The sequence below is a fragment of the Loxodonta africana genome, chromosome 6 (genome assembly GCF_030014295.1).
Source record: "Loxodonta africana isolate mLoxAfr1 chromosome 6, mLoxAfr1.hap2, whole genome shotgun sequence".
NCBI classification, from domain to species: domain Eukaryota; kingdom Metazoa; phylum Chordata; class Mammalia; order Proboscidea; family Elephantidae; genus Loxodonta; species Loxodonta africana.
In genome coordinates, this window is record NC_087347.1 from 80,766,843 (window position 1) to 80,790,217 (window position 23,375).

Here is a 23,375-nt window from a genome sequence, read left to right on the forward strand (position 1 = left end):
CTGTGATGAAAAGTGTTATCTTTATTCCATGCCCTTGTGGCCAGCAAGAAACAGTGGTGAGTTGAAGACAAATGGAGACGGTTTTTGGAGAATTGATGAAAGTCTTATCTTGCTTAGCAGGAAACTTTTGACCCTTTGTGTTGTATTCTTCTGGACAGAGTATCATAGAGGAGTGAGAAAGGGATTTTATCATCTTTCATAAATTCAATTGATAACATTTCAAAGGTATTGAACAACCCAGTTTCAATAACTGGAGAGGGCATCTCTGATCTTTATCGTATTCCTCGTGCCTTTGTATATATGACTTCATGCAACTCATCTGATTTTCTTCCATGGTCCAGTTTCTTTTTCAGAGCAAAGAAAACAATGATAACTAAATACCAATTTTTAGAGTAAACTGTTTCTCAAAAAGTAATATGAATTTATGTCCTTGTTGATGCCTGATTGATCTCTTTTGATATGTGACCTGTGAAGCATAATACAGACAGTTATAAATGTTAACACACAGGAAACCAAATTATCTCTGAAAGCCTTCATTAAGTGGAAATAAAAACATCACCCTTCACTTTCAGAGCTGCTTCTACATGAAATCAGCTTCAGTCAGACAAATGTATTTTTTAAATACCATGCAAATACTTGAGCTATTTTTAACCAATTGTCTTTGAGTTGACTCCGACTCATGGAGACCTGCATATGTGTCAGAGTAGAAATGTGCTCCATAGGGTTTTCAGTGGCTGATTTTTCAGAAGTAGATAGCCAAACCTTTCTTCCAAGGGGCCTCTGGGTGGATTTGAGCTCACCACCTTTTAGTTAGCAGCTGAGTGCTGTTTGCACCATCCAGGGACTCCTTGAGCCGTTTTATAAAATTATAAAGTTTTCTCTAGTGCCATGTTGAAACCATTTCTCCACAATGTAGCAGGCAGCAGCTGTAACTGCCTCGGAGCATTCCAGAGAACCCAGTGCAGCAGGCGGCCTCTCTGACAGCTCATCCGAAGCCTCAAAATTGAGTTCCAAGAGTGCTAAGGAAAGAAGAAATCGGAGGAAGAAAAGAAAACAGAAAGAGCAGTCTGGCGGGGAAGAGAAAGATGAGGATGAATTTCAGAAATCCGAATCTGAAGACAGCATCAGGAGGAAAGGGTTTCGCTTCTCCATCGAAGGGAACCGACTGACGTATGAAAAGAGGTACTCCTCCCCACATCAGGTATGGCCCTCTTGAGTTAATTCATGCATGAATGAAAACTAGACCGCTGAAGGGAGGGGAAAGTTAAAATGGACTTTTAAATTTTCATCAGCTGAGTGACTGTTACTTTACTTGAATTTAAATCTGTCCTCTCTTCACATAGTTATGAGAAAGTTGTATTCCACGTGTATTTAAGTCTACAGCTTGGTACAGTTGCAACAACACTGAGTTGAAAGTCAGGAAACCTAAATTCTGATCCTGGTACTGTCTGCTCTTACCGTCTGTAACTAACTACTTTTTCATCTTTCTGGTTTCCAGCCTTCTTGAAGAAAAAAAAAAAAATGTGGATTTTGGACTAACTTATAAGAAATGTCCCTTTGGTTATCTTACTATTTTATGTTTTTTATTCACTTAACCTCTTTATAAACCATCATATATCCTGAAAATATTACTTATGGTACAGTTCATTGAGAAGCATATCGCTTTGAATTTCAGAATTGAACTTCTAATTCCAACGACACTGTGCCTTATAGGAGAAACAAGAATAATAGTTAATTTAAAGGAATTTTACGAAGATGGAATAAAACAATTTAGAAAGTGTTGAAATTCCCTGAAAAAGCAACAAATGTGACCTTGTTAAGGTCATGCTGCCAATGTTGACTGAATGTTTACAATGTGCATTGCAATGTACTAAGAATGTTTTCTTTTGAACGTGAGAAATGGTGGGTCATGTTTGTTTTTGAAATATCTTTTGGTTGCGCTATATGTCCCCATTCTTTAATCCTAAGGACTAAAAGCCCCCTCCTGTAAAACTAATTTATTTTAATCTGAATGGATATAAAATGAGAATGTTAATTAAAAGGAATGAGTCACATTTTGTTATGAATACGGAAATCCCCTTCACTTACTTTTGCAGAATGAAAGCACATTCCAAAGGGTCATTTTAATATGATTCTCCTTTTTTTGTTGTTGTTCAAACTTTTAGTCTTTGTTGAGCATCCGTGGCTCTATATTTTCTCCAAGGCGAAATAGCAGAACAAGCCTTTTCAGCTTTAGAGGGCGAGCAAAAGATGTGGGATCTGAGAATGACTTTGCTGATGATGAGCACAGCACATTTGAGGATAATGAGAGCCGGAGAGATTCTCTGTTTGTGCCCCGGAGACATGGAGAGCGACGCAACAGTAATCTAAGTCAGACTAGTAGGTCGTCTCGGATGCTGGCAATGTTTCCAGTGAATGGGAAGATGCACAGCACTGTGGATTGCAACGGTGTGGTTTCTTTGGTTGGTGGACCTTCAGTTCCTACATCGCCTGTTGGACAGCTTCTGCCAGAGGTGATAATAGATAAGCCAGCTACTGATGACAATGTAAGGAAGTTTTAAATAGTTTAGGCATGGCTGGCTCAGTATTGCTGCACCGGCCAGTGTTTCTACAGAATGGAACCCTTTGAGAATGATTCCTGGTTGGTCAAGCTGTGAATGCACCTGCATCTTGTAATACCTTTAATAGGCTAACCAACTAAAACTTAAAACCTCAACTCACTCCTGCATTAAACCTGAATGCATTTACTTATAAACCTGCTAAGGATAAATTAGACACAGTAATAAGCCATAGCCTCCAGTTGGAGGATTTGCTATATACCCATGCTGAATTTAGATAGCAGAATGTCCTCTAAGGCCCTGTACAAAAATAAATCAGTGATTCCTATACTTAGTGTGAAGAGTGTATAATAAACCTTTCCAACCAATTCTTCCTTATAACTCTAGTTTAGAAAATTTTTGAGAAGACTGCATAAACAGCTTCATTGTTACCTTGAAATTTCTAGTTTTCATATTTGTTTTCCAAAAAAAATGCTGATATAAGTCTTCTCAGATCTAATCTAAACGAAGAGACACAAATTATTCATTCAGGCAGTTAAAATAATTGTCTGTGTACAAAGGCTGTGTATGTTTTTGTGAATGTACCACAGAGCAGGAATTTCTAATAGATGTTGCCTCTTTTTTAGACTGTTCAGTTACTTGGGAATATATCAGCATGCTGAGGCATGACTAGGTCAGAATTAGATGACATATTGCTTCGGTACCCTGGATGAAACTGTTATCCATACAGCATGTGTTTTTTTTTTTTAACATACGGTTTGTGTTGTCAATGACCTTCCATGTCTTGCATCCAGAAAATGAGATTGTAGCTATGTGTGTTGTAATGATTTGTATTTGTTTAAAAATAACTGGCTACCTTCTAAATACCAAGTACCTTGATCATTGATGTGACTTTTCATGTTACTAGTTTTTTACCACCAGTGCAGAAATAAGGGTAACTATAAATATGACTCTCCAGAGATTTATCAACTATATCAGAACTCTATCATGGCTCAAAAATATGTGAAATCAAAGGGTTAAGAAAACTCTTCTTGCTATATGACTAAATGGTTAACAGTTTGAATTCCAGGTTAATGATACAATAAGTCAGCACTATCTGCCATCACCAACTAAATATGGAAGTGCATGATGCATGTGTTTCATGAAATTTACTGTGTTACCTTTCATTGTTAGCTTATCATCTTGCTCAAGATAATCATTTAAAAGATTAGCTTTTTTTTTTTTTTTTTTAAACAGGGAACAACCACTGAAACTGAAATGAGAAAGAGAAGGTCAAGTTCTTTCCATGTTTCAATGGACTTTCTAGAAGATCCTTCCCAAAGGCAGAGGGCAATGAGTATAGCCAGCATTTTAACAAACACAGTAGAAGGTGTGTAACAAATTGCACTGCTGTTTCTGTTATTTTCACTAAACTTCTCTTGTCTCATTTGAAATAAATATTCATGAGTGGAAAACAGTACATTCTAATGAGAAGACAATAGGTCTTATTTAAGAGATACTGCTTATTATATCTACTCACATAATCTGGAAAATTCAAAATATTTATTTAAACTCAATGATATTGAGACTGTTTTTTCTAATGTGTGTGTGGTAACTCTTTTTTAAAAATTCAGAATAAAGCATTCCTGTTAGGGGCTTCTAATTCCATTGGTCATGGTAACCCTCTCTGTTCTGTCCCACTCAGCTTAGATCTCCAGCAGCAATGCTGGCCCTTCTCTCCTCATAAAAAAATACTATCCATACACTGTAATATTATTCAGCCATAAAGAGAAATTAAGTACTCATACATGCCGTAACATGTATAAACCTTGAAAATATTATGCTAAGTGAAATAAGTCAAACATAAAAAGATAAATATTGTATGATCTCAGTTACTTACCTATTGCCATTTAGTATTATTCATGTAATATCTAGAATAAGAAAACACGTAGAGACAAAAGTTTGTTAGTGGTTACCAGGGGCTGGCGGTGGAGGGAATGGAGAGTTATTGGTTAAAGGGTACTGAGTTTTGGGTGATAAAAATCTTTTGCAAATTGGTAGTGGCGACGGTTACCCAACATGGTGAATTTAAAGTCATTGAACTGTATACTTAAAAATTGTTAAAATGGAAATTTTTTTTGTTATATATGTTTTGCCACAATAAAAAATTTTTTTAAGTGAAAGAATACTCTGAAGATTTAAAGAGGTGTGGAGAATAGGTCATCTTCACAAAATAAAAGTGAGGTAGAAAGATAATTCTTGGTTCTTAGAGATCCTTACTCCCATCACTTATAACTAAGTATGACATCATAGCCAGACATTAACATAAGGCCACACAAGCATCTACATTACCCCAAGCCATGTTCCTATTGGCACTTGATTTAAATGACCACTCATTTAACGAGGTCGAGTACCGAGCCACAATGTCAGTGCATGAGAGAAAAAAACAATTGTTACCTCTACTTTATTTGTATTTAAATAACTTTGAGAATATGAAGAGTAAACTCTATAGTTTTTTTTTTTTTTAATCAAGTACAAAAGAAGATTGAGTCTTTGTAGCAAATGAAAATGTGTTGATTTCTGAAAAGAAATCTAGTGGATTTGAAATAAATAAATATGGGTTTATAGAAAATGTATCTTTGAGTGGCTGTTCTTTTTTTAATCTAGAACTTGAAGAATCCAGGCAGAAATGCCCTCCCTGTTGGTATAAATTTTCCAACATATTCTTAATCTGGGACTGTTCGCCATATTGGTTAAAAGTGAAACATATTGTCAACCTGGTTGTGATGGACCCATTTGTTGACCTGGCCATTACCATCTGTATTGTCTTAAATACTCTTTTCATGGCCATGGAACACTATCCGATGACAAAACATTTCAATCATGTACTTACAGTAGGAAATTTGGTAAGCATATTGGAAGGTAAATGTGTTCAGTCTTCAAATTTTCTGTTTGAGAAACTGTTTATATTTAGTAGCTTATAGTGGTCTTTTAACCACCCTTCCTATCTCCTGCCCCACATAAGATGGGAATGTTATCTAGCTGATTTGACCCTACCTTTTGGCAAAATAACAACCCTTAAAGCCAACGCAAAAACTGAGAAAGAGAACAATAGGCATAGGCTTACTGTACTACCTGAAAAGTCCACAGTGATATTCACAACTTTTACAAGATGCAGAAATAGTTCATAGTTTAAGTACATAGTGTTTTTAATAATCTTATCACAGTTTCTTCAGCAGTAGAAGGTTAACATTAAGTTGTGGATTATTTTATCTTATTTAGTCATCATCATTGTAGGCAATAATTTAACAGCTCAAAAAATGTTTTCAGGAGCTAGGTAGAACATGTATTGTTTTATCCACCCATCTGTATCAAAACGATGAAATATTGAAAATCTTCAGTGCATTTTGTGTATTATATGATTCAATCAATCAATCTATTGCCTTCGAGTCAATTCTGATTCATAGCAACCCTATAGGGCAGAGTAGAACTGCCCCATAGAGTTTTGAAGGAGCACCTGGTAGATTCAAACTGCTGACCTTTTGGTTATCAGCCACTACACCACCACTACACCACCAGGGTTTGTCAGTCGACTCAGTTTAGGAATATTTGTTTTTATTTGCTGAAATGCATGCAGTAATGTATGCATTTTCCATAGAATTTGTGCTGAAGTTTACGTTGTTTTTAGAGTAAAAGGCAAAAACAAGTATATCATTTCTCAGTGATTTTAAACCTCTTCTACTTAAACTATGCGAGTAATTTTTTTTTCACGTGCATGGCAAATAATGACTAATTAAACCAAACCAAACCCGTTGCTGTCGAGTAGATTGTGACTCATAGCAACCCTATAGGACAGAGTAGAACTGCCCCATAGAGTTTCCAAGGAGTGCCTAGAGGATTTGAACTGCTAACCTTTTGGTTAGCAGCTGTAGCACTTAACCACTATGCCACCAGGGTTTTCAATAACTAATTATGCACGTATTATAAGAATAGATAGTCATTTATAATGATAAGTACTTGATTTGAGGGAAATGGGAATATGACTATAGATAAATAAAACTGTTCATGGGCAAAATTTTGTAACTGGGCAGTGTGGAGAGTTTAATGTAATGAAGGAACACTAGAGAAAAATAGAAAATTTGCGTTCAAATCCTAGTCTTGGCAATTTTCTAGTTGTATGATTTTGGGCAAGTTATTTTACCCATCTGAAAACCTTCCTTTCTTATCTCTAAGGTAATTGTTGTAGTACTTGAATTGTCCACGGAATAGAGCTTCTGTGAAGATAAAATGAGATAATGTACATGAGAGCCTTTCTTCAACTATATATTACTATGCAAATAGAAGTTAGTAATAGACTTGCCATGAGGGAAAGTGACATAGACATTTTGTTCTAAAAACAAATGTTGTTCCACTTTATCATTAGCTAATTGAGTAATTTTGTTTCGATTTTAGGTCTTCACTGGAATCTTTACAGCAGAAATGTTTCTGAAAATTATTGCCATGGATCCTTACTATTATTTCCAAGAAGGTTGGAATATCTTTGATGGTTTCATTGTGACACTAAGCTTGGTAGAACTTGGCCTTGCCGATGTGGAAGGATTATCAGTTCTCCGTTCATTCAGATTGGTAAAACACAAAACAAAACAAAAACCTTTCCAACAATCAGAGTTCTTGCATAGTACTGTCATAGATTTTACCATATAACCATTAACTTTTTAACTTTTTGTGTAAAGTTGGCATTATCAAAAACTACCTAAGCGAAGAAATTATTCCTACTTAACTAGAAAAACCTTTATTGAAAAGAGTATAATCAAGTAGATTAATATATTACTTGGTTGCTATTTTGACTAATTATTATTTCTAGAGACTATTGCAGTTAATATTTCCAGATGTAAGTAAATATTTTTAGTGAAAATGCATAATCTTTTAATAGTTACTTAAAAATATCCACTGCCCTTTATAGTGGTGAATGCCAATTTAATACGAGATGTCCATTCAGAAATTTTTCCTAATTCTACCTCTGGAAGAAAATGCACCTTCCCAAGGTCAAAAGAGCAATTCTTCAGGATTACAAGCATGCCCAGAAATTCATATATATGCCCTTGCAAGTCGGGAAAGAGTTAGAGTCATGGGAAGTAGTCCAGGTTTGTCAATGCAGGAAGCATCTACCTATATCATTGCCCCCCAAAAGCATTAATGAATAGTAAGGATTTTTCTCCCATTATATCAGACTCAATATGATCTTATTTGGCCTCTTACTGGTAAATGGATCTCTTTCAGCAGAGGTTGTTGTGATTCAGATGTTAATATTATAGTGTCAGGCCTGATATGCCTTAGAACCACCTTCAAAAAACAAGAATGGATGTTCACCAGAGGAACATCAAAAATTCACTCCCAGGGAAAAAGGTCTACATGGGTAAAATGTGCACGAACAGAGTCTTTCTAGGTGATACAGAGAATTAGCTATGAGCCCAAGAGGGTGCAAGGGCAAGGTAGACAGTGTTAGAATTTAATTTTAACCATCATTTCTTGGTAAACCTCAATATAGGTAAGGCTTTGAAAAATCATAATAATTCATATTCTTTATTTTCCAGCTCCGAGTATTCAAATTGGCAAAATCTTGGCCAACATTAAATATGCTAATAAAGATCATTGGTAATTCAGTGGGGGCTTTGGGAAATCTAACCCTGGTGTTGGCCATCATCGTCTTCATTTTTGCCGTGGTTGGCATGCAGCTCTTTGGTAAGAGCTACAAAGATTGTGTCTGCAAGATCTCCAGCGACTGTGAACTCCCACGCTGGCACATGAATGACTTCTTCCACTCCTTCCTGATTGTGTTCCGTGTGCTGTGTGGGGAGTGGATAGAGACCATGTGGGACTGTATGGAGGTCGCTGGCCAAGCCATGTGCCTTACTGTCTTCATGATGGTCATGGTCATTGGAAACCTGGTGGTATGTACCCACTTATGTATTTCAGGAATAGATTAAAAGCGTAATAGAATGGTGACAATTTTGTCAAAAATAAATCAGGATTATTCATTTAAAAAGTCTCTTACTTTGGGAATGCCTGTAGTCTCATTTAGACAGCACTGCACTATAGCAGTGACCCCACAATTTTTATACTCAATTGTATTGTGTCAGTCATTGCATGACATTTATTAAGTGATCTACAATAAAGTATCACTGATATTCCAATAGAGTATCTCCAGTACAGTATTGGTAGTAGGCTATGCTAGGAATTTTATGAATTCAGAAATAAGAGAGGGAAAATTCTGAAAATAAAAATTTAGGGTAAGTCTAAACTTATGATATAAGACTAAGAAGTGGTGTCTTTAAGTGTTCATAATGATTTTGCCATTTCCTTGCCACTTCTAGGCGTATTGCGTTCAGTCGCTCCATGTCACATGGCAGATACATTAGCCAGCCTGGGTTCACCAATTCTCTAGTGGCTCTCAATCAAAACAACAGATGGCTAATGAAGCCTGCAATTACCTTAATGGAGTAACTGATCAATCCTCTCTCTCTTGAACCTGAAACGTTACTGTTTATAGTGTAAAAATATATAATATATTCTGAAGAGTGTGTACATTATTGTACTAGTCTCATGGAAATATTACGGATCTTTAAAAATAGTTCTGATTACTTAGCAGTGGGGTATGAGAAATCCAACAGATTAAGAAAACAAGTGGCAATGTCTATGTTAAACCATCAATCCTCATACTGATTATTTTTAATAAATATCCAATTTAATATCTCCGTTTAACAAAAAAGAAACTATAGAAGGTATTTAAATGCATAATTACAAACATTAACACTTTTTTAACTTTAGAACTTTCTACAGTACATGTATAGATCTGTTTTCTTATAATTATACAGTTTTAAACTTAGTGAAACCTTAGACAAACTCATTCAGCTTCTTCATTTTACAAATGGAAGAACTTGAGACCAACAGAAATCATGTCTTTGCCCAAGTATGTTCCCATTGAGCAAGATCACAAATTCAGATTGCCCAGCTCCTAATCACTGTGTTATGATGTTTCCCTCTTTATAGTTTCCTCCTCATTTAGAGGAATAAGTGATCTCAATCTGTTCTGTATATTCGGGTGAAATTATAATCGTGTCTGTATTGTTTTTAAAGGTCCTGAACCTCTTTTTGGCCTTGCTTCTGAGCTCATTCAGTGCAGACAACCTTGCCGCCACGGACGATGATAACGAAATGAACAATCTCCAAATTGCTGTGGATAGGATGCACAAAGGAGTAGCTTATGTGAAAAGAAAAATATATGAATTTATTCAGCAGTCCTTTGTTAGGAAACAAAAGATTTTAGATGAGATTAAGCCACTTGATGATTTAAACAACAAGAAAGAGAGCTGTATGTCCAATCATACAGCAGAAATTGGGAAAGACCTCGACTATCTTAAAGATGTAAATGGAACTACAAGCGGCATAGGAACTGGCAGCAGTGTGGAAAAATACATTATCGATGAAAGTGATTACATGTCATTCATAAACAATCCCAGTCTTACTGTGACTGTACCAATTGCTGTTGGAGAGTCTGACTTTGAAAACTTAAACACGGAGGACTTCAGTAGTGAGTCAGACCTGGAAGAAAGCAAAGAGGTAGGATTCTATAGATGTGGGTAGATATAAATTTATATACCTATGTGTACGTATGTATGCATAGTATTACCTATACTTTTGATTTTATATTTTCAGTATAGAGTTTTCTTGCCATCACATAGAATTTTATTTCACTGAGGAACCAAACATTTAAACCCAAGGAGATAATTGATAAATTGAAGAATAATATGGTGTATATGTGAGTTTTCTCATCCTTAGAAATGCATTTTAATAAATGATATATGAATTAACGAGTGAGTAAAAAAATCATCTGATTTAATCCTTATAATAACCTAGAAAGGAATGCATTATCCTAATTTTTCAGATAAGAAAACTAACTTAGGTGACTTAAGGTCACAGGACTACTAAGAGGTGGAGCTAAGACTTGAATTTAGAGCCTTTGTCTACAAGTTCTGCGTGTCTTCCGTTATACTGGCTCTCTTACATGAAAGAGAATTTAACGGCAGCAACAACAACAAAAAGATGTAAGATGTTCTGGGTTCAGATAGTACCCACTGTAGCTCATCTAACAGGAAATAGTCTGTGTAGCTTCTCCAGTTAAAATTACATTGACCTACTTCATGCTCTGTGAGGTTTCATATCTTGGAACATTGCATTAATTGAAATTTTAAATGTTAGGTCAGTAGAAACTTTAGAGATAATTTAATGCAATGTTTCTCCAGTTGTGAATTGTGACACAGTAGGAGTCGAGAAACCACTTTATTGGACAAATATATATTTTTAATTTTAATCAAATATATTCTGTTTGATTATGTCAGATTATGCATAGGGATAAATGTTGGTTCATGAAGCTTTTTTTGCTGTGCTGAAATTTAATGCATTATTTATCTAATTAGACCACACTCACTAGGTACATGGGTACAATTCCTGTAGTCAGGAATTCTTAAGTTTAAGAAACTGTTTCATTTCTTGGAAGGTAGCGGTCACGAAGCCTTCCCCACCACAGGCAGAACAGATTGCTTACCCTGGGCTCATACATCTTACAAAGTACCCTACTATATTTTATAATAGCTACTGGTGGCTCAGTAGTTAAGAGCTAGTCAGCTAACCAAAAGGTCGGCAGTTTGAATCCACCAGCCACTCCTTGGAAACTCTATGGGGCAGTTCTACTCTGTCCTATAGGTTGGCTATGAGTTGGACTCGACTCAGCAGAAATGGGTTTGTTTTGGTTTACTTATATCATAAAATCTCTTTGAAGAAGACCCTCAGCAAGATGGATTGACACAGTGGCTGCAACAATGAGTTCAAACATAACAACAATTGTGAGGATGATGCAGGACCCAGCAGTGTGGCAGTGTTTTGTTCTATTGTATATAGGGTAGCTATGAGTCGAAACTGATTCAATGGCACCTAACAACAAGAACGTGTCTCTCCTTTTATGTTGTGGCCTACTTATATGTATTTGGTACATACCTTGGCATTCATTACTGCCAGATGTCAATAATGCACAAAATAGTCGAATAGTAAATTTTTAACTATTGTCTTAAATGCAAAATGCCAGATAATGAGTCAGTCGATAAGTGAGGAGTGGGTGAATATCTCTTTTGGAATAACAACAATACATTACCAAAGTTCTTAGGGAAAAAATACTCGTTTTTGCTATCAGCGGGCCCCAGAATACAGAGTAAAATTGTCATGTGGGTCCATGTACTTTCGGTTATGTTAGTAACAGCTATCATTTGCTCAGTGCTCACCATAATCAAAACACTGTTTCAACTTTGCAGTCTTCACACTCGACATAGGTATTATTATTCTCGTCTTACAGATGAGGAAATTGCACATGAAGAGTTTAATAACTTGCCAAAGCCACACAAATACCAGGTGGTTGATTGTGGATTACAGTCCAATCCAGTCAGTCAGATAGGGTCTAAACTCTTAACCACCACACTAAATCTCCTTAATGATATCTGGAAGTGTAGTTTCTTGGCACATCTTTGAAATAAATGATACTGTTATTTGCTAATTAATTATAGATATAAACCATAGAGCTAACATTATCTACCAATCCCTTCTCTTAAAGCCAGAGGTGTCTTGGAGTTCTCTGTCTCAGTCCTAGAAGTACACTTCCTCCTGCACTGGGCTACACTTAAGTCTGATGCTTCTGCACCCCACACCGGCCTGGGGAGGCAGGTCATTTCCTAACACGACAATCAATATTCTAACAGAGCACTTATTCTCCCAGACTCTGGTTACTCAAAGTTGTATTTAAGGAACATCGTTTTCTGAGTTTAGAGCTACCTGGAAGAGTCTTCCCATTACTTAGAAGCACTCCTAAGGTTGCATCATAATTTGGGAGGTCTTTGAGGCCAGGGATAACAGTAACCATGTCTTGCCTTAAGTCTGCAGCATGTAACAAAATATTTATGGAATGAATGAATAAATGAGCAATGAATAATTATTTCTAGGTTCCCATTTATTTTCCCAATCATATTACCTGTGTGTGTACATGGTTTTTTTTTTTTTTAATTTACTTGCTGCCTTGCTGATGTTTTGCCATTTGATACTTTTATCCTTATTCAGTATGAGTTAAGCAGCATGTGACATTTTTCAACCTAGGCACATAATGCTGAATATTAGCAGACTAAATTTATGCTACCACAGAAGGCTCTAGAGTGAACCCTTACACAGGCAGTGCCAATTTAAAAATGTACTTGAGGGCAGGAATTATGTCAGTTTCACTTACCACAGTGTTATGAATTGTATTGTGTTCCCCCCAAATGTATATCAACTTGGCTAGGCCATGATTCCCAGTATTGTGTGGTTGTCCACCAATTCGTGATCTGATGTGATTATCAGAACCAAAACCAAAGTCGTTGCTGTCAAGTTGATTCCAACCCATAATGATCCTTTAGGACGGAGTAGAACCTACCCCATAGGGTTTCCAAGCAGGTCTGGTGGATTCGAACTGCAGACCTTTTAGTTAGCAGCCAAATGCGTAATCACTGCACTGCACCACCACTGTCTCCAGGTGATTATCCTATGTGATGTAAATCCTAACCTCTATGATGTTAATGAGGCAGGATTAGAGGCAGTTGTGTTAATGAGGCCAGACTCAATCTACAGGATTAGGTTGTATCTTGAGTCAATCTCTTTTGAGATATAAAAGAGAAACGAGCAGAGAGGAAAGGGGCCTCCTACCACCAAGAAGTAAGAGCTGGGAGCAGAGCACGGCCTTTGGACCCAGGGTCCATGTGCTGAAAAGCTCCCAGACCAGGGGAAGATTGATGACAAGGACCAGAGCCGACAGAGAGAGAAAGCTTTCCCCTATAGTTGGTACCCTAAATTTGGACTTCTAGTCTCCTAAACTGTGAGAAAATAGTTTTGTTTGTTAAAGCCCTTCACTTGTGGTATTTCTGTTATAGCAGCACTAGATAACTAAGACACACAGCATACCCAGAATTCAGCACAGTGCCCAGTAAATATATGTTAAATAAAAATGTAAGAATAAGAAGGCTCTGATTAATCTTGAATCAAAATAGATAAATACCAAGACTTCTGCAAATATCCAAATTCATGAACACCACAATAATATACAATTTTCCCCATAGTAAAACATTAGATAACATGCCTGGGGAAATTGGGTCTGAGACATGGGTGTATATGCCTCCAGCTTTTCTTTTAGTACTTCCTCTTTCTCAGCCTCAGGGTCAATGATCCATTAATTGTTGTCGGTCCTTCTTTCTAAGCATCTGTCAGAAGCTCTCATAGATGATCGAGATTTTCTAATCCTAAATGAAATAAAATAATAAAAATAGAAAATATTGTTCCTTTGACCTCAGCTCTTCCCCATTTCTTTCCTAATTGTTTCCTTGAATTAATTGCCAATCCTCTTTAATAGATAGTCTGTACTCACTGTCTCCCATTTTCCACTACTCAGATGCCTTGACATTTCTCTTACCTGGTTTTCATCTCTCTCAAAAATCACCAGTGTTCTCTTATTACCAAGTTTAGTGACCCTTTCCCAGTTGATCATCTGAAATATTTGCTAAGTCTCAAAACTCTGTCATCTCTGGCTTCCAAAACTTCATCCTGCTCTCCTCATAGCCATCTGGTCTCCCTTCAGATAATAACTACGAGGAGCCTGAAACTCATTCTCAACTTCTCTCTTTTTATTGGAAGCCCTCTCATCTAATTCACTGCCAAGTCCTGTAGATTCTACCTCCTAAATCCATCTCCAATCTCCACCTCCACCTATCATCCAATATTTCACCAATGTCTTGAATACAGCTTTGCTTCTGGGGATGGGAGGAGGGGGATGAAGGAGGAGAAAAGAAAACACGGAATTTTCGTATTGCTGCCTGACAACTGTTCAGGGAATGCTTTGTAGAGTCCCATCTGGGCCTCGACTGGGTTTGTCTTGATCAACCCCTGCCTATTTCCTTGTCTTGAGCTACAAGATGGCAGCTAGTGAATCCATAATAATGAGCATAATGAAATACATTTCTCACTTTCTGTTTCCTGTTTCTGTGAAGAGTGGTACCGTCTAACCAGTGCAAACCTCAGCTACCTCTCCCTGGCATCAATCTATTATCAGGTACTGCTATGTCTGCCTATCCTTGTCCACTTCTCTGTATCCCCTCTGACTCAATCCAATGTCAGACCCACATCTGCTCTCACTTTTACTGCTACACCTTCTAGTTGGGGGGTCCAACATTATTATTGCCCCCATTAATACAATTTGCTCACAATGATAAGTGCTCTTTCCAAAAGGCCAACCTGGTCATAGCTTGTTCCTCTTTCTGATCTTTCAGGAGCTCCTCAGTGCTCTGAGGATGAAGTCTATACTATTTAATGCAGCCTACAAGGCCATACAAAAAGTGGCCCCTATTCCCCGCTCCAGTTGGAATCCTGTTTTCCTCCACTCTGCTTCACCTGGCTCATAGCCACAGAATTCATCCTTCTAGTCCCAAATGTCACTTTCCTCTACTTTGTCCTTCATACTGAGTTAGGTGGTGTCCCTCTGTGCTCTCAAGACACCCTATACTAACCCTATTATGTTGTGTTAAAAAAAAAAAAATGTATTAGGTGCCATTAAATTGATTTTGACTCATAGCAACCCCATGTGTCAGAGTAGAACTGCCCCATAAGTTTTTCTAGGCTGTAATCTTTACAGAAGCACATAGTCAGGTCTTTCTCCTGTGGAATTACTGGGTGGATTTGAACTGCCAACCTTTCGGTCAGCAGCCAACCATTTAACCATTTGTTTTGCCACCAGGGCCCTTAACTCTATCATAAAAGTGCAATTGTTTATTTATCTGTATGTTCCATCTGATCGTGAATTTCTGAGGGCAAGTATGTTGTCTGTTATATTCACTATTTTATTTTCAGGTACTAGTTAAGAGGTTTGGCATGCACTAATATATTTTTGTAGGTGAAAATGTCACACATCTGCAAATACATGTATTTCAGACTATTAAAACAAAACATTGCTGTCCAGTTGATTCCAACTCATAGCGACCCTATAGGACAGAGTAGAACTGCCCCATAGGGTTTCCAAGGAGCAGTTGGTGAGTTTGAGCTGCTGACCTTATAGTTAGCAGCTGAGCTCTTAACTACTGCTCCACCAGGGCTGCATTTCAAACTGTAGACTACTGTTATTAAAATGGTTACCATTTACCAAGTAAGCGCCATGCCAAGCATTTTTCCATGTTATTTCCTTCAATTCTTATAACAATCATGCCAAGTAGGACCATTGGTCACCCCATTTTACAACAGAGAAATCCGAAGTTTGAGGAGATTAAGTTACTTGCTTAAAGCCCACAAAAAAGAGTAATTGTGTTTCAAATGCAAGTTTGTCTGATTCTCAAACGAATACTCTTGATCCTTTTGTTACACATTTTCCTTACCTAATAGACACTTATTGATTTGTTAAATATATGAATAAAAGTTATCATTTAATATTAAAAATTAATGTCAGGAGAATATCAGAGAGACTGTGCTCAATTCAAAAAAATGAATTTAGCAGTGGAAATTACTCTTTTGATTAACAGTTTTGGTTTCTGGCTTGGGTCTGTATTTGCAATTTTGCAGAATGTTTTTCTTTCCATTCTAACTTACCTGCATTACAGTAATCTTCTATTGGCCCAATATATGGTGAAATATTATATATATATTTTTTTTACATCAAATCGCTGGTACAAAAGCTCATGCTTGACATACTTTAAGGAGAATTTAGAGTATATTAAGGCTATATTTTTTCAGACTCCACTCCTAACCTGGGCAAGTGTTTCACTAACATTTGATATTGAAATTAATAGGAACAATTTCATATTTGGTAAATATAAAGACTGCCCTTCCAACATATAGGTCATAAAAAATCACCTGGAGTCTAGGAATGATGTGCAGAGTAACGAGGTAATACTTGAGTTTTCTAGAAGCACTGTGGAAATCCTAACTCTCAGTACTCCCATCCTTTCCTTTGATACTATATCGCTGCTTTGCTGAGATTCTTTAATAGAGGTCATTTTAATTTTTAATATGCACAGTGTACACCAGAAATATTTACTAGTGCAAAATGTACACAATGAAATATTAATACTAGTATTTTTGAGGTTGTAGAGCATCTCATTTATGTATGATTTAAGATTATATATATGAAAATTTTTACGATGGTAAAATACACAACGTTAAAAGAATATATGCCTAGCTCTTAAAATAAATAATTGGGATAATAGTCTTCGTTATTTATTACACTAAAAAAAGAAAACACATGCACACATAGCCTTTATCATTTTGACCCTTAAATTACACAGATTTATTTTTGTATATGTTTATATTATTTATTATATATTGAACTCCTGTTATAGCCTATTAATAAGCTGTGTGTAACAAACAGACAGAGTCTAAAATAAAAGCTTAAGCATCCTAAGATCAGGACATAGAGCAAGAAAAAAACTGTTCAATTATTTACTCTTAATGAAATATTGTAGAATATTTGCTTTACTTTGTTATCTTCACCTTCAAGGTCAAAATCCATTGCTATAGTAGGTAACATTTTTTAAAAGCAAGAAATATTGCATAAATCTGAGGAGGAAAAATGCTCTTACCAACAGGGTTATAGTTTTTAAGTGGTTATTGAATGCCCTGGTGTACAAGGCAAAGTGATTGCCTTAGATACAATGTGGTCTTTGTAGTCTATCAGCTCACATGTTAAGTCAACCTGCCAAAAATACATGCACAATGGCTTTCAGTGTACAATTTAGCAATTGACAGCATGTGTGAAAATATACATATTTTCAAATGGACTACCATCTGGAAGTTGGTAAAATAAAGGTTGATTAATAGCTTAATAAACTTTAAAATGGATTTTAAAAATATTCTATTGATCTCAAAAATAGTGAGAACTAAGTGCTTTATTAGGCGAATAGTGAATTTGAAAATAAAATTAAATTTCAATTTAAGTGCTAAAAAGAAAAAAATTCATTGGCCTTACTGGTTTTTAACTCAATAAAAGCACTTATTTGAGAATGCTTTTCTTTCCTATTTTCCAATTTCTGTAGTATTTTATCTGAATCCATATCTCATGCTAAGTATAGATGCATGATTTCCATATATCTAAAAATCTTTTCCATCCTGTTTTGAGTAATAGTGTTATTATCTCAATTAAATAAAGAACTTAGAGCCACTTCATCTTTGGTGTCAACAATGGAAATATAAGAATATATTGACAAAAATATACTAATTTTGAGGGTTTCGACAGAACTCTTTCAGCCTGTGATCTAACATAAAAAATATTAAGGACAGTGAAAGTCCAAATAATGTAATTAACAAAAGTAAATACACTATGAATGAATATCATTTCAAAAATTATATAATTACTTTCAGGTGTCAATGTGATGTCTATATAAACTAACCATATACGGGATCACAAAGAAAACCTCAATAAATTCAAAATAGCAGACATTGTATAAGGTTGTTTCCTGATTGCAATGAAGTAAAACTAGAAAATGATAATAAAATAATAAAAATCATCCAACCTCTTGAAAATTAAGTAAGTTTCTTCCACACAAATATTCAGTTAAGGAGCAAATCAAATATGTAAATAACTATTTCAAAAATAAGAACATTTTATGTCAAAATTTATGTAATGGGACCAAGCAGTGGTGAATGGCTTAATATTTACCAAGGGTGATCAAGAAAGGACAAAAGAACACGGCAAAGTACTTCATTTGCGAAATTAGAAAAGCAGACACGATTGAATTATTAAATTAGCTATTAGTATAGCAGGTGGTTCTTTGAAAAAAAAACTGATAAAACACACAAACTTTGATGTGGTAGGCAGAATTTTAAGATGCCCCCTAATGACCTTCATTCTTGTATAATCCTCGCTTCTTTGAGAGTAGATGGAACATATAACTATAATAGAATATCGCTCTTATGATTATGTTCTGTCTCATGCCAAAAGGAGATTATCATGAGTGGACCTGACCTAACGTGGTTTCTCTGGCTGGTCACATAAGACGAAGTCAGATAGATACTCCTTAGCTGTAATAGAAGAGAGCAGACAGCTCTATCATAAACTGCTTATGGGGGCCACGAGGCTGGAAACTGTGAATGACCTCTGTTTGCTAAGAACGGCCCACAGCTAAAAGCTAGTAGGAAAATGGAGACCCCAGTCTTAGAACCGTAAAGGCATGAGCTCTGCCAACAACCAGTCAGCTTGTTGGAGGCCCACAATAAGAACTGCGGCCCCTGCAGACACAGCTTGATTTCATCTCAGTGAGACCCTAAGCAAAGAATCCAGCCCTGTTGTTGTTGTTAGGTGCCATCGAGTCAGTTCCAACCCATAGGGACTCTTTGTACAACAGAATGAAACCCTGCCTGGTTGTACGGCACCTTCACAATCATTTCTGTGTTTGAGCCCATTGTTGCAGCCTCTGTCAGTCCTCCTCTTTTTCACTGACCATCTACTTAAGCACGATGTCCTTTTCCAGGGAATGATCCCTCCTGATAACATATCCAAAGTAGGTAAGATGAAGTCTCACCATCCTCACTTCTAAGGAGCATTCTGGCTGTACTTCCAAAACAGATTTGTTCATTCTTTTGGCAGTTCGTAGTATATTCAATATTCTTCACCAGCACCACAATTCAAAGACATAAATTTTTCTTCAGTCTTCCTTATTCATTGTCCAGCTTTTGCATGCATATGAGGTGATCGAAAGTACCACGGTCAGGAGCACTTTAGCTCTGAATGTGGCATCTTTGCTTTTTAACACTTGCAGCAGATTTGCCCAGTGCAATATAGCATTTGATTTCTTGGCTGCTGCTTCCATTGGTAGTGATTGTGGATCCAAGTAAAATGAAATCCTTGACAACTTCAGACTTTTCTCCATTTGTCATGATATTGCTTTTTGGTCCTTTTACTTTGAGGAGGCAGCTGTTCCCTAGTCATATTTTAAGCGCCTTCCAACCTGAGGGCCTCGTCTTCTGGCCCTCTATCAGACACAGTTCCACTGCTATTCAAAAGGTTTTCAGTGGCCCATTTTTTTAGAAGTAGATCACCAGGTCCTTCTTCCTAACCTGTCTTAACCTGGAAACTCCACCGAAACCTGTCCACCATGGGTGACCCAACTGGTGTTTTTAATACTGGTGGCATAGCTTTCAGCATCGCAGCAACGTGCAAGCCTCCACAGTATGAGAAACTGACAAACTGGCCATGCCATCCCTAAATTTCTTACCCACAGAAACTGAGATAATAAATTTATGTCATTTTAAGCTGCAAAGCTTGTAGTAATTTGTTACATAGAAATAGAAAACTGATACATTTGGTAAATAATAATTTATTTAAAAAATTCAGATGATATTATCATATGTATAGAGAGCAGTTCCCCCATGTGTCTGTCAGTTTGTCATACTGTGGGGGCTTGTGTGTTGCTGTGATGCTAGAAGCTATGCCACCGGTATTCAGATACCAGCAGGGTCACCCATGGAGGACAGTTTTCAGCTGAGCTTCCAGACTAAGACAGACTAGGAAAAAGGAACCGGCAGTCTACTTCTGAAAAGCATTGGCCGGTGAAAACCTTATGAATAGCAGCGGAACGTCGTCTGATATAGTGCTGGAAGACGAGCCCCCCAGGTTGGAAGGCACTCAAAAGATGACTGGGGAAGAGCTGTCTCCTCAAAGTAGAGTCAACCTTAATGACGTGGATGGAGTAAAGCTTTCGGGACCTTCATTTGCTCATGTGGCATGACTCAAAATGAGAAGAAACAGCTGCAGACATCCATTAATAATTGGAACCTGGAATGTTCCGTCTATGCCAAGAAATATGGAAGACAGCTTTCTGGCCAAGTGACTGGAAGAGATCCATATTTATGCCTATTCCCAAGAGATGTGATCCAACCTAATGTGAAAATTATAGAACAATATCATTAATATCACACGCAAGCAAAATTTTGCTGAAGATCATTCAAAAACGGCTGCAGCAGTATACCGACAGGGAACGGCCAGAAATTCAGGCTGGTTTCAGAAGAGGACGTGGAACCAGGGATATCATTGCTGATGTCAGATGGATCCTGGCTGAAAGCAGAGGATGCCAGAAGGATGTTTACCTGTGTTTTATTGACTATGCAAAGGCATTCAACTGTGTGGATCATAACAAATTATGGATAACACTGCGAAGAATGGGAGTTCCAAAACACTTAATTGTGCTCATGAGGAACCTTTGCATAGATCAAGAGGCAGTTGTTCGGACAGAACAAGGGGATACTGATTGGTTTAAAGTCAGGAAAGGTACGTGTCAGGGTTGTATTCTTTCACCATACCTATTTAATCTGTATGCTGAACAAATAATCCAAGAAGCTGGACTATATGAAGAAGAGCGGGGCATCGGGATTGGAAGAAGACTCATTAACAGCCAGCGTTATGCAGATGACACAAACGTGCTTGCTGAAAGTGAAGAGGACTTGAAGCACTTGCTATTGAAGATCAAAGACCACAGCCTTCAGTATGGATTACACCTCAACATAAAACAAAAATCCTCACAACTGGACCAATGAGCAACATCATGATAAATGGAGAAAAGATTGAAGTTGTCAAGGATTTCATTTTACTTGGATCCACAATCAACAGCCATGGAAGGAGCAGTCAAGAAATCAAAAGACACATTTCACTGGGCAAATCTGCTGCAAAGGACCTCTTCAAAGTGTTGAAGAGCAAAGATGTCACCCTGAAGACTAAGGTGTGCCTGACCCAAGCCATGGTATTTTCAATCACATCATATGCATGTGAAAGCTGGACAATGAATAAGGAAGACAGAAGAAGAGTTGACGCCTTTGAATTGTGGTGTTGGCGAAGAATATTGAATATACCATGGACTGCCAAAAGAACAAACAAGTCTGTCTTGGAAGAAGTGCGGCCGGAATGCTCCTTAGAGGCAAGGATGGCGAGACTGTGTCTTGCATACTTTGGACATGTTGTCAGGAGGGATCAGTCCCTGGAGAAGGACATCATGCTTCGCAGAGTACAGGGTCAGCGGAAAAGAGGAAGACCCTCAATAAGGTGGATTGACACAGTGGCAGCAACAATGAGCTCAAGCATAACAATGATTGTAAGGATGGCGCAGGATGGGGCAGAGTTTTGTTCTGTTGTGCATAGGGTTGCTATGAGTCGGAACCGACTTGACAGCACCTAACAACAACAACATGGAGAGCAGTTAAAATCTATTAAGAATACTAACACTCCAGTAGAAAAATAGGTGGAAGGGAAAATTTATAGAGAAAAAATATGTAATTGGATCATAAACCCTAGAAAGTATTAACCCTCATTGTAGCAAGTAAATTAATATTAAAATAATCATAACGTACTTTTTATTTTCTAAATTGGTCAATAAATAATGAAAAAAGAAAAAATGGGAAAAAATGCACATAATAATGCTTCATGCTGATGAAGGGGATCCATGAGGCAGATACTTAGCACAAATCTTGGGATATAGCATCTCCCAGTAAATACAAAATGGGTGGTCAAGTAAGTATTGCACATAAAAAAAAAACTAAGTATTGCACATAGAACTACTAAATTAAATTGAAAGCCCACTTACGTACGGATGCTTTGTTTCTAAGCTGGAGGTTGCTATTTCTTTTGCTTCTCTTCTACTTGGCCAGAGAGAATCACAGAATTTTCTAGCCAAAGAACCAGTACATGTTACTCATCTTTTGCAGACTTAGCATCCAGATCCACCTCGAGCTTTTTCATTGCCTTTTCTCTTCCTGAATCCAGGTCTGTTCTCTGCAGAAGTCCTTATTAGTATCACATCTCTCTTAAGATGCCAAATGTTTCATTTTCAATCCCAAAAGACTGTGGAGTTGTAGAACCTTAGAACTGGGACTTTAGAGATCATCCTTTCATTTTACATATAAGAAAACTCTGACCCAGAGAAAGAATTATTTGGGCAACGCTGCAGAGAATGTGAGAAGCAGAATCAGTAGGCTCTGGGGAAGGAGAAGGCGCGAAGATGAGGTTTTTGGTGACCTGCAGGTGACAAGCCTAAAAAAGTAGATAGGTACATAGGTACCACAGAGATGATGGGGAGCCTTTGCAGATATTAGTAGGAAGGTGCTTTGTTTTAGAAGATCACAGCAGCTTCTGGTGGCAGATGGCTTGAAGAAAGGCGCCACTGTCATAAAAAGTTCTTGGAAGAATCAGTTGAGAAATACTAAGAGAGTGACAGATGTGGCTTTGTTACGTAAACTAACTTACATCATCTGTTTGGTCTGTGGAGCCCTGGTGGTGCAGTGGTTAAGAGCTCAGGCTGCTGACGAAAATGTCGACAGTTCAGATCTACTCTGCCCTGTAGAGTCACTGTGAGTTGGAGTCAACTCAGTGGCAACAGGTTTGGCTTTTTTTTTAGTTTGATCTATATATGAGTTACCTTATGGCGTGATAACAATTATGCATATTTTCTTTATATATGCAAATGAAATAAATGATATGCATAATCATTCCAATGATGTGTGATAATGAAATATACATAGAGGCAACTTGCTATATTAAAAGAGCTTTAAAGTTAGAACCCTAGGTTATTATTAACTGTATGTTTTTTTTGCCAGATCAGTTATACTCTCCGGGTCTAGTTTTCTAATCTGAAATATGAGGCCCTGTAAGGTCACTTTTAAGGAGCCCTGTGGCACAGTGGTTAAAAGCTCGGCTGCTAACTGAAAAGCTATTGGTTCCAGGTTTGAACCCACCAGCTGCTTCGCAGA

At 37.2% G+C, this 23,375-nt stretch overlaps 1 protein-coding gene across 1 annotated transcript in view; it reads left to right on the forward strand.

Annotated features, from left to right (window-relative positions):
• Positions 1 to 23,375, forward strand: part of SCN1A (sodium voltage-gated channel alpha subunit 1) — a 94,645-nt gene that overhangs the window by 28,918 nt on the left and 42,352 nt on the right. Inside the window, exons 10-16 of the mRNA XM_064287043.1 lie at positions 917 to 1,201; positions 2,166 to 2,546; positions 3,795 to 3,927; positions 5,205 to 5,443; positions 6,990 to 7,163; positions 8,132 to 8,488; positions 9,675 to 10,157. Of these exons, the coding sequence (XP_064143113.1) occupies positions 917 to 1,201; positions 2,166 to 2,546; positions 3,795 to 3,927; positions 5,205 to 5,443; positions 6,990 to 7,163; positions 8,132 to 8,488; positions 9,675 to 10,157 (2,052 nt within the window). The remainder of the gene's footprint in view (positions 1 to 916; positions 1,202 to 2,165; positions 2,547 to 3,794; positions 3,928 to 5,204; positions 5,444 to 6,989; positions 7,164 to 8,131; positions 8,489 to 9,674; positions 10,158 to 23,375) is intronic.